The sequence below is a fragment of the Convolutriloba macropyga genome, chromosome 4 (genome assembly GCF_964194025.1).
Source record: "Convolutriloba macropyga chromosome 4, txConMacr16.3, whole genome shotgun sequence".
Classification (NCBI taxonomy): domain Eukaryota; kingdom Metazoa; phylum Xenacoelomorpha; order Acoela; family Convolutidae; genus Convolutriloba; species Convolutriloba macropyga.
The window spans coordinates 36,001,948-36,017,977 of NC_134471.1; the positions used below are offsets into that span (position 1 = coordinate 36,001,948).

At 39.0% G+C, this 16,030-nt stretch overlaps 1 protein-coding gene across 3 annotated transcripts in view; it reads left to right on the top strand.

Moving 5' to 3' along the window:
• The window catches only part of LOC142337645 (DC-STAMP domain-containing protein 2-like), a 64,839-nt gene that overhangs the window by 1,820 nt on the left and 46,989 nt on the right, over window positions 1–16,030 (top strand). For all 3 annotated transcript variants that reach the window (XM_075387031.1, XM_075387032.1, XM_075387030.1), the window contains exons 2-4: window positions 14,288–14,479; window positions 14,964–15,065; window positions 15,514–15,846. In XM_075387031.1, coding sequence (XP_075243146.1) covers window positions 14,288–14,479; window positions 14,964–15,065; window positions 15,514–15,846 — 627 coding nt within the window. The remainder of the gene's footprint in view (window positions 1–14,287; window positions 14,480–14,963; window positions 15,066–15,513; window positions 15,847–16,030) is intronic.

Consider the following 16,030-nt stretch of genomic DNA (forward strand, 5'->3'; position numbering starts at 1 on the left):
TAGCCTATATCGCCGAGTGGTTAAGAACTCTGACCGGTGCCCCAGAGGTTGTGGGTTCGAATCCCGTCAAAGTCAGAACTTTTTGCCCCCAATAAATTTTATGGTTTTTAGTTTAAATTTAATAGGTTTTTAACCTCTTTTCCACCTTCAACTAGAGATCATAGATACGTTTGGCGGACGTCCTTCTGGTCGTGAGGTCTAATGCAGTAAAAAAATGCAGTTTTCTCTCGTTTAGAGACTCTTATGGACTTTGTGTGTTATCATATGTTATGTTATCGTCTTGTACGCCTCGAGATACGTTTGTTGAACATGTTTCAATACGTAAATAGATCATGAAAATTTCTTCGTCAGTTTGTTCATGTTCCGATACATAGTAAAAACCTTCGAAATTGAGTCTTAAAATTTATGTACTTTTTTTCAAGAAATTTTCAAGTTTATTACTTGATACGAGAACGAGGCACAAAATTTTAGTCCACCGACAGTGGTTACGAACCAGAATCATTTCACATTCGATTTCCGGACTCCACAGAGAGAGAAGTGTGCTTTTGGTCACCAATGCCAGGAGTGAAACTGATGAACGAAGCTCATTGAGCGAGGATTCCTGAAACCCAAAAGTGCATTTACAAAGGATTTTGAGTGCGAAACGTCAGAAAACTGTAAGATCAAAACTTTTTAATTGAAAAAACTGGAATGCGCCCGAAATTGATGCTGTAGCGTCAAAATAGACTCGAAAATTGACAAAAAACTGATTTTTGTCGAAAATTTTGAAACTCATATCTGAGCATTAATTTGATATTAGCCAAATGTGTCTGAGGGGTTGGGAACTTGAAAAGCCAGCTTTCAAAAAAATTCGATAAATTAATTGAATTTTTTTGCGATTTATGGGTAGAAAATTTGAAAACTAAAAAATTTGGTCAAATTTTTGAGAAACTGGTAAATTTTTGTTCAGTATAGTTGGCGTAACAGTATAATACAGGTATTCAACCAAAAGTTTGGATTTTGATCACATTTTTGAAAGTTGTCGATTTTACCGATTTTTGAGAAAAAATCTCAAACATCAAAATACAAGAAAAGTTCGTAATTTTTTGTTCCCTGAGGGTAAGTACACGTTGATGTGAGCCTATGGTATACATTTTGGGTGCTAGTTCGTTTTTCTACGCCATCAATAGTCTACCAAAAAGTCTACCAAAATCGGTATACAAGAACTGTATTTTCACTTCCCGGATTAAGTTGGAATCCTTTCGCTGTTAGCTATAGAAAAACGGTACAATATCAGTTGGATAGCGTGTTCCGGCACAAAAGTGATATAATCATCTGGCACGACGCCATAAACAATTCGTTAACATCGCATAGAACAAATAACTACCGCGAACTTGCGTTGCCGGAATTTGCTACCGTATTAGAACATTATCAAGACCGTTTGAAAGCATTTGTTTATTGTCCGCGTAACGACGAACCGAACATCTTTGATTTTCTTAAGTAAACAAGCAAATTGAATCTTCATGTGATCACTGATTTAGTATCGAAGCTCAAGCAAAAGGATCAGAATTTGATTAAAGATTACTCTCAATTGCATCAGAAACATCATCTTGAATTAAAGTCACTTTCATTGGTATTAACGCATCAGAAATCAGTTCGTTGCTTGCTAAAGAAAACGTGCCATAGTAAGCTCAATAAGCGACGCCGTAGAGCAAAAAAGAACAAGAAACTCACCGCTGAAGCCGCAGCCGCGTTGTTTTCTAACTAGGTTTACTTCTTTCGGGTTTTGTGACCTCAGTTTAGTTCACAGGGGTTATTAAACTAGTTGGTTGTGATACCTCGTCGTTCCGCCGTGTCTCGTTTTCGTTGCGCGTCTCCCGTGCGTTTAGTCGCTCGCTTCGCTCGTCAGCCCATCCAGAGTTTGCTTTCGTTTCTTTTCCCGCCTTTGAGTTTCCGCCAGTCGCACTTAAGTCGCTCGGCTTCTTCATCGTTTCGCACGTTGCATGTTTCGCTCGCCGTCCCGCGTTTTCAGGGTCTCAAAAGTTTTTGAGTTATTGTGTCCTCGGTTCTAACTACAGGGCTTCGAGACTCAAGAGTGTTGTGAGACTCAGCCGTCCGCAGCGCTCAGTTACGTCCCGCCAGCCGTGCGTTTCCAGCTCCATTTTTCTAGGTGCAAAGATCTCTTGGTGAGTGCTATCTCGAAAAATGATCAATTACTAGCACTCGCCGCGAAAACCGAGCAGGCTGAGAAAAATAAAGCAGAAGTTGATGAATGACTAGAAGCTGTTAATAAAAGACATGATGAATACATGAAAAACGCTCGAAAATACATACTGAGTCCTAGATACCGACAGTTCTAGCAAGTTGTCTCACGATTCCAAAAAATCTTCCGCATGCAAAACAACATCGAATGATTTCACACTGTGTAGAAAAAACTACTTTTGGCTAAACTCCGACGCGAGCAAATAGAAGAGGAGAACAAAGCAGCACGAATTGTTGTATGAGAATACGAAATTGAGATAACTCTAAGGGAGCGAGAATTAGCCGAAAGAAAACATCACATGGAACTCTTCGCTAAGAAACGCGAAAATGATCTTGAGAAAATACAGGAAGAAAACCGTGAACGACTCATTGAAGCAAAAATGCAAGAAATTGATCTCATGTATAGTGAATCGTTGTTTAGCGAGAGTAAGGCCGACAAAGAATCAAGACGTGATAGCTATCTTTCAATAAAGAATGACGACCTAGTAAATGAATGGCTTGAGTCTGCTGACAATGAAAACACGCTCACTTCTCCAGATAAGACAATTCAAACCATTTCCGTTCAGAATCTAAGAGCACCAAACGAAATCAGGAACCGTCATCAGATCCAGCCCAGGATGCTGACCGTGATAGTCAATTATTGCCTCTTATTCAGCAACCTTCCTTTGAAGTTAACAAAACTGGTATAGAAAATGGAAAAGCTTCGCCCTGTTCCCTCGATCGAACGAACCGAGAAAGAGTTCACATGCTGGCGAACTTGATCGAGCGCCTGACAGCGATCGATCGCTTAATGTTGAATTTCCAAAAAACTTGAACACAATATCAAATCATCTGTTATATCCCTTGAGTAACACATCAACGCATGCTTGGAACACACATGCAGAGCAAGAAGCCGCATACTATCGAAGTTTATTGGCCTATTCACAGACCTTTTTCGCGCCACAAGTGAACAATGTCGTCGATAGTAGCACAGTAACTGTACCCTCAACTGCCGGTTTGTTGAACACAGCACCCTTTCGGAGTATAACAACACCAGTTTACACTCCTCATCCGAGTCAAAAGGCTGCGCAATCCGCAAATAATTTAACGCAGAATTTTTCTTCCAATATACCTACTGGTGATATCACATCCCGAAACCGTCCTCAAGCATCATTACCCTTCAATCATTACGTCCCAAACTTAGCCTCATGGAAGCTGGCCAGTGGAAACCCGTCCACCGCTACCGTAAATTGTCACCCAAGTTTGTCTCAAAGCTCATCCGTAAATGTGAACAGAAGTGTACCGGTCTCGGCCGCCACAGTTGGCGGTACAACATACTACCAAAATCCGATCTCGAGCACGAGTGTATCTGCGCAGGTACTTTTTCCCGCTTACGCCCCGGCTACCCGATGCCGACACTCCCATTTTACCCGTTTCCGCCTCCAATGGTTAACCCCGCAATGCTTCAAGCACCGAGTACGATTACAACTAAAAACCTAGCTGAACTTTTTTACTCTCAACAAGAACGACCTCCTACTTGATTTGAACCTAGCTAAGTTTAATGGTAATTCCTTGCAGTGGCATGAATGGTACGGCCAAATTAAGAGCGCCATTGGTTCGCAGGCGCTAAGTGATGCCATCAAGTTGACGTATTTGAAAACTCTCGTAGTAGGTAAAGCCAAAGATGCCGTTACAGAATTCGCTTATTGTGAAAAAATGTACAGAGATGCATTGAAAACGCTTGAGCAAAAGTTCAAGCAACCCAAAGTCTTGTCGTATGATGCAGATTTTTAGAGTTCATCACTCTTGAATCAGGCAGTTCAGAAATTGCCACCAATTTTAAAGGAATCATGGTCATTGCACACTGTGAAAAGAGACTTGATTCGCCCAACAATGTTGGACTTCAACGACTGGTTGAAAGAAAGAGCCGCGAGTCATGATCGCATGAAAAACACTTCTTTTAGGAGCAACCCGGAAGACACTAACAGCAGTTGTGCAGTAAAGACTAAAGTCTCTTCGAAAGTATTCGCGTCCAACTCGAAGTCATCTAGTGTTAGTAGGCAGTCTCAAAGCTCAAAGAATAATCACCCACCTTGTGTGCTTTGTAAACAACAACATGGCGATGTCAGATTTTCAAGGAAAAAACTCCAACTCAGCGTGCTAAAATAGCAACAGAGAACCTACTCTGCTTTTCGTTCTTTAATGGTAAGCATTCGTTCCGTACGTGACCGAGTTAGCGCAAATGTAATCGCGAAGGCTTTCACAGTACCCATAACATCTTACTGCATGGTGCTGAGCGGATTTGCGCAGCAAGCGACCGGAACAAATCTTCTGATGCATCGTAACCAAAAGTCAACTCAACAAAAACGTCAACAACAGCTGAGGGCAATGCAAACAATCAAGGAACAAGCAGTACATCAGGACTCACATCGATCACTGATGTCAGGGGTTTTCTGCAGGTCCTCGAAGTTGATCGAGACGGACAGTCACAGAAGTGCGCAAGAGCACTTGTTCTCTGCGATAGAGCATGCAGTCACTCCTGGATTTCCAGTGAACTCGCAAAATGTCTTCATTTGAGAGGAACACCGTTCAGTTTGACAGTGAACGGTATCAATACGCAAGAGACAATCAGCACTGAAGGTGTTCAGGTGAAAGGGACCCCAATTGGTGAGAATAGAATACCTGTTCTCCGTTTGAGTTATTGCCGTACAAGAAAGAAAACTTCCGCGTTGGGTCTAACAAAATTGATACTGTAGCCCTGCAAGATAAATATCCGCATTTAAGTGTGTTACCTCCAAAGAGTTATGACTATGCCAACGTAGAGATGAAATCTGGTCAAGACGCGTTCCACGCCATCCGCCCGATCGAGTATTTCGAAGCCGACTCGAAATCCTCACCCGTTGCTGTTCGTTTACTTTTAGGATGGGTACTAAGTGGTCCAATGCCGTCAGCGTCCGGTCTAATCTCGACATGTTTCAAAGCAGTAGTTGAACATGACTCTGAGTTGGCGACTTAAATCAAGTCGTGGTATGAAATCATACGGGGCTAATAAGCAAGTGGATCCGCGCTCAACGTCCGACCGGCCAGCCGTCAAAATCCTCGATCAGTCTACCGTACACGAGAAAGGTCGTTACTTCGTGGGTATGTTGTGGTCTTCCAATGAAGTCAAACTTCCCAACAATTATTTCTCTGCATTGGTCCAGCTGAAGTCCTTAGAGAAGAGACTTAGTAAAGATTCCGACTTACGCGAACGCTACGCACAAACAATACGAGAAGATTTGAGTAAAAAGTATGATGTTAAAGTGCAAAACCGTGAGGAAACTGAGCATCAACCCGACAGGGAATGGTATTTGCCGCATCATCCGGTCATGAACCCAAACCAACCTGGTAAGGTACGGCGGGTTCTCAATGGTGCCTTCGAGTTTCAAGGAGTTTCCTTGAACAAAGTCCTGCTAACTGGTCCAGATCTTCTGCAGAGTTGATTCACACGCTGATCAGATTCCGTCAGCATCATTTAGTTGTATCCGCCGACATTGATGAAATGTTCCTGCAGGTAGGTGTGTTGCCATCTGTTCAACCAGCTCTCCGTTTTCTGTGGCGAGAGGACCCCTCAAAGACCGTTGAGGTGTATCAGTACACTCGACACATCTTCGGTGCAAAAGAATCACCGACTTGCGCAAATTACGCGTTGCAGCGAACAGCGCGAGATTATCAAAACGAGTATCCAGACGCAGCGAAGGCAGTTCATGAGAAATTCTAAATAGATGATTACCTGGACTCAATGGAATCTCCTGATGAGGCGCTCAAGCGGTCACGAGACTTGGTCAAATTACTTTGTAAGGGTGGTTTCAAACTAACTAAGTTCTTTAGCAACGTGCCAGGTTTACTAGAAGAGCTTGAAGATCAATCAGTTGAGTCTGTTCCAAAAGTCATTAGTGCATCAATGGAAGAGTCATCCTCTCATATCTTGGGATTAAAATTGGATCATACCAAAGACAATCTAGTAGTAGGTCGAGGTGATAGCAGTAAAGCAGTCACACAAAGGTTGTTTCTGAGTTTAGTAGACAAGGTATTCAATCCCATCGGCTTAGTTGCTCCTTTTACCGTCACAGCAAGACTTCTGAAATATATCTGGCGTTTACATGGTCAAAGCTGGGATAAAAACTCCCAAATGAGATGATTGATCGATTCTCCTATTGGAGTGCTGAGTTACCAACGCTGGCTTTGTTAACCATACCTTGCTGCTATTTTTCCTGTCCTTTTGAACACCTCGAAGTGCTCGTATTCGGAGATAGTTCTCAAGAAGTTTTTAGCGCAGTTGCGTTCTTTTGTGCACTTGTCAGTCTACCAACTGGAAGTAAACGAACCGATTTTGCATTCATGATTAGAAAAGCACGTGTCGCCCCAATGAAGACACTCACCGTGCCGAAGCTTGAACTACAGGAGGCAGCTTTGCTCGCAGCCCGATTGCGAGAAATATGCAAAGCACTTAACGTACCTGTTCAAAAAACGTTTATGTGGACACATAGCACTATTGTCCTCCAATGGCTGAAATCTCTAGATAAGCAACCAATATTTGTCACAAACGGCGTCTCGGAGATTCTTGAAGAGACAAGTGTCTGTCAATGGCGTCATGTTGCATCTCATACTAATCCAGCCAACGCAGGTACCAGAGGAATGTCTTCTGAAGCGCTGCAAAAAAGCAGTTGGTTGCATGGTCCCCAGTTTCTTCGAACGTCCAATTTCCCGTTCAAGCCGAGTTCCGATGTCAAAAACATCAAATTGAAGAGTCACTCAACTGAAGCATCCTCTTCAGAGGAGACTTCAACTTTGATAACCGACGTTTTCAAAAAGGACTTTAACCTCCCGTTCCGTAAGTTCAGTTCGTATTCTAAACTGCTTAGGATACTTGCGTATTGCATGCGATTACTTCCTCTTCATCTCGCCTATCGGTCTTCTGGTAAGGAAATAGTTGATCCGGAAGAACTTAACGCTGCAGAACAAAAACTGAAGTTACTTATTCAGTCTGAATCGTTCCCCATTGAGCGGCAACAGCTTGCTCAAGAAAAGCAAATCAACAGAAAAAGCCGTAATACCGTTTACTCGCCGTTCATTGGACCTGGTGGCCTATTACGGTCAACTGGTCGCATTAAGCGTTTCGCCGAAATTGACTTCGAGTTGAAGTATCCAATGAAACTTGATGGACGCTATCCATTAGTGGTGTTGCTCCTACGCCACAAGCATCTGAAGCATCACTATGAAGGTGTCGAGTATCTCCGTGCACTTATCTAACGAAGATTCGCTGTCCTGAAACTTTGTTCAACATTCCGTTCTATTCGCTTCAGTTGCGTTCTTTGCCAAAAAAGAAATGCAACACCCGTCCAGCCGATGATGGCTGATCTTCCAGCTGAATCTCTTGGGTTCCAGAGTCCGCCTTTCACCAACTTAGGTCTAGATTACTTTGAACCTTTTTCGTAAGGATACGTCGCTCATCCGAGAAAAGATGTGGCTTCTTTTTCACGTGTCTCACGACTCCCGCCGTACATGTCGAGATAGCGCACTCGATGGATTCAAACACCTGTATAATGGGTACCGAGAGATTCTTCGCACGTCGTGGAATGCCATCAGTCATCTGGTCAGACAATGGGACGAACTTTGTTGGTGCAGACAAAGAACTAATGGCATGTCTGTTCAATTGGGATGCAAAATTGATAGCTTCAAAACTCGCACAGAAGGGAATCAAATGGAAATTTAATCCACCTGCAGCGTCGCATCACGGAGGCGTCTGAGAAAGGCTTGTGCGTAGTTTCAAGCAAACGTTGTACGCCATACTCGACAACCGCCGACTTACTGATGAAGTACTTCAGACAACTTTCTGTTTAGTGGAACAGACACTGAAAAACCGCCCGCTGACGCCCATTAGTTCCGAAGCTAACGACTTCGACGCCTTGAAGCCAAACCACTTCCTCCTTGGAAATTGCAGTTCCTGCTTGCCTTCACTAGCCCCGGTCGGTGACTTTAACCATCGCAAGAGGTGTGCTAGAACGCATGCCTACGCGAATGAGATTTGGAAGCGTTGGCTAAAAGAGTACATCCCTGCGTTGAACCGCCGCTCCAAATAGAGAACTCAACTAACCGGAGTGCTGAAAACTGGCGACTTATTCTGGATAGTCGACGACGACAGCCCAAGGGGCCACTATCCACTCGCTAGAGTTTGGAGCCTGCGTTACGGTAACGGTAGCATCGCGCGATCTGCCGAAGTGCAAACACCAACCGGCACCCTATCCCTCCTCGTAATTAATCTTATGCCGGTCCTAGAATCATTACTTTTGGGGCCGGAGGATGTTGCCAATGCAAATACGTACAAGTGAGAGGAAATAACAAGTGCGTTTGCACAGATTGTTCTATAGTTTTTTGACCTCTTTTCACAGATTGTTTGTGACCTCTTTTCGACCTTCAATTAAAGATCAAAGATACTTTTGGCGGACGTCCTTCTGTTCGTGTAGTGCAGTAAAAAACATGCGGTTTTTTCTCGTGTAGAGGTTCTTAGGACTTTGTGTGTTATCATACGTTATGTTATCGTCTCGTACGTTGGGATGCGTTTGTTGAATTTTATGTACGTTTTTCAAGAATTATTCAAGTTTAGTACTCGATTACGAGAACGAGGCACGACAGAGTTCAACTATTGAATACTTAAGGCATGGATTTAGTGGTATTATCAACCAGTATGTATTAAATCCAAATTTACTAGCACATATTAATAGCTCAAAATATCACTAGTTAGGCACCATTCTATAGTTGTTTCTATGCAAAAGCATGTTCGTATTTTTTGCTGAGAACGAGAAGGATAATTATTGTTCATGATGAAAATTTTCTTTCAATGATTATACTATACCAAATTCTATCACTTATTTGAAAATGTTTTCGTTAAAAAATTAATGCATGTGTCTATTTGGATATATGAGTATTAATCAAAGTCTCGCCAAACTTCAACCGTTCTTTTGGATTGTTGCGAATCAAATTTTGGAAATTTTTGGAAAATTCTTTGATCAAAGTTGCAAGATTTCGTGGCACTCTTTTTATTCACTATTTCGACAGGAAAATATTCTAATCTTTTGAAGAGAATCAAATGCATTCAGAACGCGTATCAAAACATCGGTTGCACTCAACATACTATCAAAAATAAACTTCGCTCTTAGAAGTTTGAAGTGGAGGCATCAGAGTTCAAGGCACCTCAACTGTGAAATGAATTGAGCTAGATACATTGTTTCAAATCGCAATTCATAAAGTTAACTAGTTCTACTGTTCACATCATGAAAACTCTGGAATTTGCTCTTCATTCCGGTCACGAGTAACGAGAAAGAAAAAAAGCTGCTGTGTGAAAAATTTTTGGAATTTGAGATGGTAGGACTTTGAGTTTATATTTTGGGCAACTATCAATAGAACCGCCACTTTCTTTTGAAAACAAACTGCACATATTAAATGAATTGTTTACAATATTTGACTAACTCAAAGAAAACTGGTCTGAGACAAAAGTGCGACTTTTAATTATTGGATAATGCAACGGGAAATGACCGGAATCCAAAACGTCAAATTTCACGAAATTTCTATTGTTGAATTTTATATACTTGTTTTTCAAGAAGTATTCAAGTTTAGTACTCGATACGAGAACGAGGCACGACAGAGTTCAACTATTGAATTTTTAAGGCATGGATTTATTGGTATTATCAACCAGTATGTATTAAATCCAAAGTTACTAGCACATATTAATAGCTCAAAATATCACCAGTTAGGCACCATTCTTTAGTTGTTTCTATGCAAAAGCATGTTCGTATTTTTTGCAGGGAACGAGAAGGGTAATTATTGTTCATGATGAAAATTTTCTTTCAATGATTATACTTTACCAAATTCTATCACTTATTTGAAAATGTTTTCGTTAAAAAATTAATGCATGTGTCTATTTCGATATATGAGTATTAATCAAAGTCTCGCCAAACTTGAACCCTTCTTTTGGATTGTTGCGAATCAAATTTTGGAAATTTTTGGAAAAGTCTTTGATCAAAGTTGCAAGATTTCGTGGCACTCTTTTTATTCACTATTTCGACAGAAAAATATTCTAATCTTTTGAAGAGAATCAAATGCATTCAGAACGCGTGTCAAAACATCGGTTGCGCTCAACATACTATCAAAAATAAACTTCGCTCTTAGAAGTTTGAAGTGGAGGCATCAGAGTTCAAGGCACCTCAACTGTGAAATGAATTAAGCTAGATACATTGTTTCAAATCGCAATTCATAAAGTTAACTGGTTCTACTGTTCACATCATGAAAACCCTGGAATTTGCTCTTCATTCCGATCACGAGTAACGAGAAAGAAAAAAAGCTGCTGTGTGAAAAAGTTTTGGAATTTGAGATGGGAGGACTTTGAGTTTATATTTTGGGCAACTATCAATAGAACCGCCATTTTCTTTTGAAAATAAACTCCACATATTAAATGAATTGTTTACAATATTTGACTAACTCAAAGAAAACGGGTCTGAGACAAAAGTGCGACTTTTATTTATTGGATAATGCAACGGGAAATGACCGGAATCCAAAACGTCAATTTTCACGAAATATCTATTGTTGAATTTTATGTACTTGTTTTTCAAGAATTATTCAAGTTTAGTACTCGATTACGAGAACGAGGCACGACAGAGTTCAACTATTGAATACTTAAGGCATGGATTTAGTGGTATTATCAACCAGTATGTATTAAATCCAAATTTACTAGCACATATTAATAGCTCAAAATATCACTAGTTAGGCACCATTCTATAGTTGTTTCTATGCAAAAGCATGTTCGTATTTTTTGCTGAGAACGAGAAGGATAATTATTGTTCATGATGAAAATTTTCTTTCAATGATTATACTATACCAAATTCTATCACTTATTTGAAAATGTTTTCGTTAAAAAATTAATGCATGTGTCTATTTGGATATATGAGTATTAATCAAAGTCTCGCCAAACTTCAACCGTTCTTTTGGATTGTTGCGAATCAAATTTTGGAAATTTTTGGAAAAGTCTTTGATCAAAGTTGCAAGATTTCGTGGCACTCTTTTTATTCACTATTTCGACAGAAAAATATTCTAATCTTTTGAAGAGAATCAAATGCATTCAGAACGCGTGTCAAAACATCGGTTGCGCTCAACATACTATCAAAAATAAACTTCGCTCTTAGATATTTGAAGTGGAGGCATCAGAGTTCAAGGCACCTCAACTGTGAAATGAATTGAGCTAGATACATTGTTTCAAATCGCAATTCATAAAGTTAACTAGTTCTACTGTTCACATCATGAAAACTCTGGAATTTGCTCTTCATTCCGATCACGAGTAACGAGAAAGAAAAAAGCTGCTGTGTGAAAAATTTTTGGAATTTGAGATGGGAGGACTTTGAGTTTATATTTTGGGCAACTATCAATAGAACCGCCATTTTCTTTTGAAAATAAACTCCACATATTAAATGAATTGTTTACAATATTTGACTAACTCAAAGAAAACTGGTCTGAGACAAAAGTGCGACTTTTAATTATTGGATAATGCAACGAGAAATGACCGAAATCCAAAACGTCAAATTTCACGAAATATCTATTGTAACTAAATATCGTTTGAAGTCGAAAATCAGGAAAAAATAATTATTTTGTTGACTTTGCCAGATTAACACTTTTCTTTTTATCATAACATTATTTTTTAATTGCTCTCAAACGAAATTTGTAACGATTATATTAGTCCTGTGGACTTTTTCTGCGGCACGTCGCTTGACGGATTTTTCGTCTGATTCTTTTGACTTTCCTTCCTCAAAAACAGTCTGGTAAGGGGAAATTTTTATGCTGTACTTGATGGATTTGAGATGCGAATCTAACATTCATTCGAAGAAGAGGATTAACTTATCGAGTGACGCTCAGATATTGAAGTATTGATACGAGAGCTGTTTTAAAAGTTAAATAGCGCATCTAATCAAGAATATTGAAATTCGAAAGAATGATCGCCAGACAGGAGTCTGGCGTGAATAGCTGAACAAACGTTCAATGGTAATTGGCTGTAAAATAATGTACAGATAAATCACACGCTCTAGTTCAACCTGCGTCCCCACCCTCTGCAAATCATTAGACCCGTAACCCAGTGCGCTCGCCATTCTATTGAGCGCAATTCACCCGATGATACTCGGTTATGTTTAAAAGCATCGTCATGAAGTCAAAACGTTTTGTAGCTGATTGCGTGATATGCCTTAAAAGTAAGCTAATTTTGATCGTGAAAAACAGGTTTTTTCGGAGCATTCATCAGTTCAGATTGTGTTTTATTGAGTTTTATATATGTACTTATTGAGATCAATGAACCTTATTGAATTTAACAACAAACAGTTTTGTATATGTTAAGCCTGCAGTTCTAAAAATGTTTTGTAAGAAGAACTTATTTTGCAAAACCAAGGAAGGCTCAGATCAAAAAACGCCAGAATCTTCGTTCATTTGCCTTATTTTGGTTGAGCTGTAAACTGTTTGTGAAAATCATGAGGGGAAAATTTTCGTTCAGAAAAATATATGCTGAGAACAGGTTTCAATTAAAACTATAATTTAGAATGGCTAAATTGGAAATGCCGCCTTTGAAACTCTCGATGGCGTTTCATGGAATTAAAAAAGTATACGCTTTAACAACTTTCTGAATTTCAACATTTTGAATTTTCATTTTTTTCAATCTCTGAATTTTCAATTTTTTCAAATGAGTTCAAACTATCAAATATTTAGAGAAATCTAATAATTGTAACGCTAAGATGACTTTTTTTATTTTATCGGCTGAGTTATAGACACGTAGGATAGAATTAAATGGGTGGCAACTATCTGACAATTTTCTGTCAAATTTTTTTTCAGGTTATTGTTGTTCTATTATCTTCGAATCCATCAGCTGGTGTTAGTTACTCCTCAATATTGGTATAAGACATAGGAAAAAATACAACTTTTTTGAACAATTTATTCATTGGCGGCTGTAATGCAAAGGTATAGCTTCGAATCTACACATAAGACAACTGTGCTTAGCTGATTACTTTAATTAAAAAAATATATGGTTTTTGAAATTTTTCTCAACTTTTTCCACAACTTTTTGCCCATAAAATAGTTTTTCTCGTAAAACCACATTCTTGGATCTTAAATATAAATTCTGTCGTTCTGTACATATGGGATCTGAAGTACTCTCTGTTCAAAAACTGATTAACTCCGTTTTGTGGTAAAAACAGGTGAAAATTTATACAGCTTCTGAAATTTTAGCTTCTTCATTGACTTTTTTATTATTAAATAGGCATCATTTAACAGTATTGTTAAGCATTCGTTATAATTGGTATCAGAGGTGTTATCAGCTTGGCAGTTAACAAAATGTTTTGTATGTGGTTCATCTTTAGAGCTCAAATGTTTGGGCAATTTCATTAGATCAAACTTTTTAACGCCCTTCCGACTTCTCCTGTTTCATTTTCGCATTTTTCTATATCTAGACTTCGCGAGTATGCTTTGACACACAATGGTATCAAAAAGCTACGTACACCTTCAAATCAGTTCTCTAGTAACAATTCATCACGTTTTTAGTTTTTTCAACATCTAGTACACATCTGGTTTCTGTTCTTTTCACAAAATTATATAACGGAATCTTAATTAAATGTGCTACACTTTTTTATTCAAAATACCCCCCCCCAGGAGCATGTGTCCTTTGCATATCAATTGGATTCAGATTGTTACCCTTTTTGACAATACAGTAATATTTATTCATAAAACAAATTGACAATCAAATAGAGGCCTTAACTGCATTTTATTCAGATTGATTTCAAATGGACCATGTTTCACAGACCGCCATTAAAGAAAAAAGTTTGAGGGCTAAATGATTATCTTCATTTTTTTCTGTCATAATTTGGAAGAATTGGAACATCAGTTTATTTTCTTAGCGGTTTCTTTTAATCGAACTTCCTCTTAGTATGTCAAAAACGTTATTGATTTTTTCTTGATTAACACGTCAATCCTTTTAGTTTTCCATTTTATGCTGCTTTTCCAGCGCAGTTTGTCTCTACCCAAGAACTCAACAAGTGAGGTGTCCTCGAGTGCAGTTGACTCACCTGATGACGCAAGCAGTATCATTACAGAGCAGTCCAATCAATTGAACACCAGTCCACCTACTGCTCCTTCCCTCTACACAAATGACGATGGATTCTCCAGAGACCTTTTTATCACTGACACGAAGGGTTCTGTAAGTGTGGCTGATAAGCCTTAGATTTTCTGATCTGTCAAAATCGAAATTCCGAAGCGAATATCAAGAAGATATTGAACTTCCGGAAGTTATTACAGCTGCTCCACGGCGCAGACATGTAGTTCCCCAAAATCATTATAGAATGTCTGCTAATATTCACTCCCCGAACTGGGAGCAAGCTGGGATTCAGCTGGGAGCCAGTCGGAGGCACACTACAAAAGAATGAAAACATGATGAAAAGTTTAATTGACACTGAAAAGTTGGAGCGGCAAAATAACAAAGAAGGACAGGATATAAACTGAGATGACAACAGTTTTTTTTTTGTTTTCCAGATTTCTTTCTATTTAAGATTTTACCGTGTATATTGTTCAAATGATAATTTGAGTATGCTCTCCTCATTGGCTTAGAGTTAGAAATCTGTCTAAATCTAAAGTTATGTGAACAATAACTATTCCCATGACCAATTGGAATAATGTGTTGACAGAAGAACAATCACCCTCCTCTCGCGCCTCAGAACTCGAAGACTGGATCAATTTCATCACTGTCTCGCACACTGTCCAAAACACTCAGCAAAGAGAACATATCGGTAAGGATTTTCATACTAATATTCTAATAAATATATATGTAATACTGATAAATATATGTAATAAATATATGTAATTAGATGTATCTTCTGCCGTTGACAGAAAATTCTACTTCTGAAAAGTTTTGCTTTGTTCAGTTGTATTATTGTGTGTATATTATGAGACAATTGATTCGTTTGCTGATTCTGATCAGAAGTATTTTTCTTATCGTCAATTTTGCTAAACTATCTGTTGCCTTCGATTTCGTTATTATTCAGTTTGATTTTGATCTATAAATTTTGGATTGAAGTTTAATATTTTAAATAAAAATATGGAAAAATTTGGGACATATTATTAAGAAATTCATATCTGTTATAAGTGATAAAACTTAACCCTAGTGTTATAGATTTGAGTGTACCTGTTTTAAGAAATATATAAAACTGTTTGCAAAATGATGACGTCATGTTTCAGCTCCACGCTCAGCACCTCAGCAGTTCAGGAGGTCGAGATCATTTATGTCTCAAAATGACATTCGCCTTCCTCATGTCATCCCTCACTGGTGGAGTCATATTGGGATCTCTCTACGTAGGGGGCAAACTGTCAGCGTATGAAGCTGCCTATGTTGCTGGAAGTTTCTCCTTACTGTCGTTTTGTTTGTTGCTGATTTCGAGAAAGACTAGGGCGGTGTATGCTATCATGTTGCCCAGTTTGTGTGCGACGAGAGGTCAGACTGTCATTATGTCATTGGCGTTTTCCTTCATCTTCAGTCACCACGTGCAGGCTATTCTCACAAATATGGAACAGGTTAGAGAATGGAATCAAATAAATATTGTATACAGCCCCAGATTTTAAAACTTGCACGCGCCTGTTTCAAGCAAAGTTACTTGGCTATGTGAAAATGGTGTCGGATTTCTGACTAACATCTCGAACTATCACAAGGTTTTCAATTAATACCAGATGTTCTCCATTGACTTCATCAGAGTCAAGT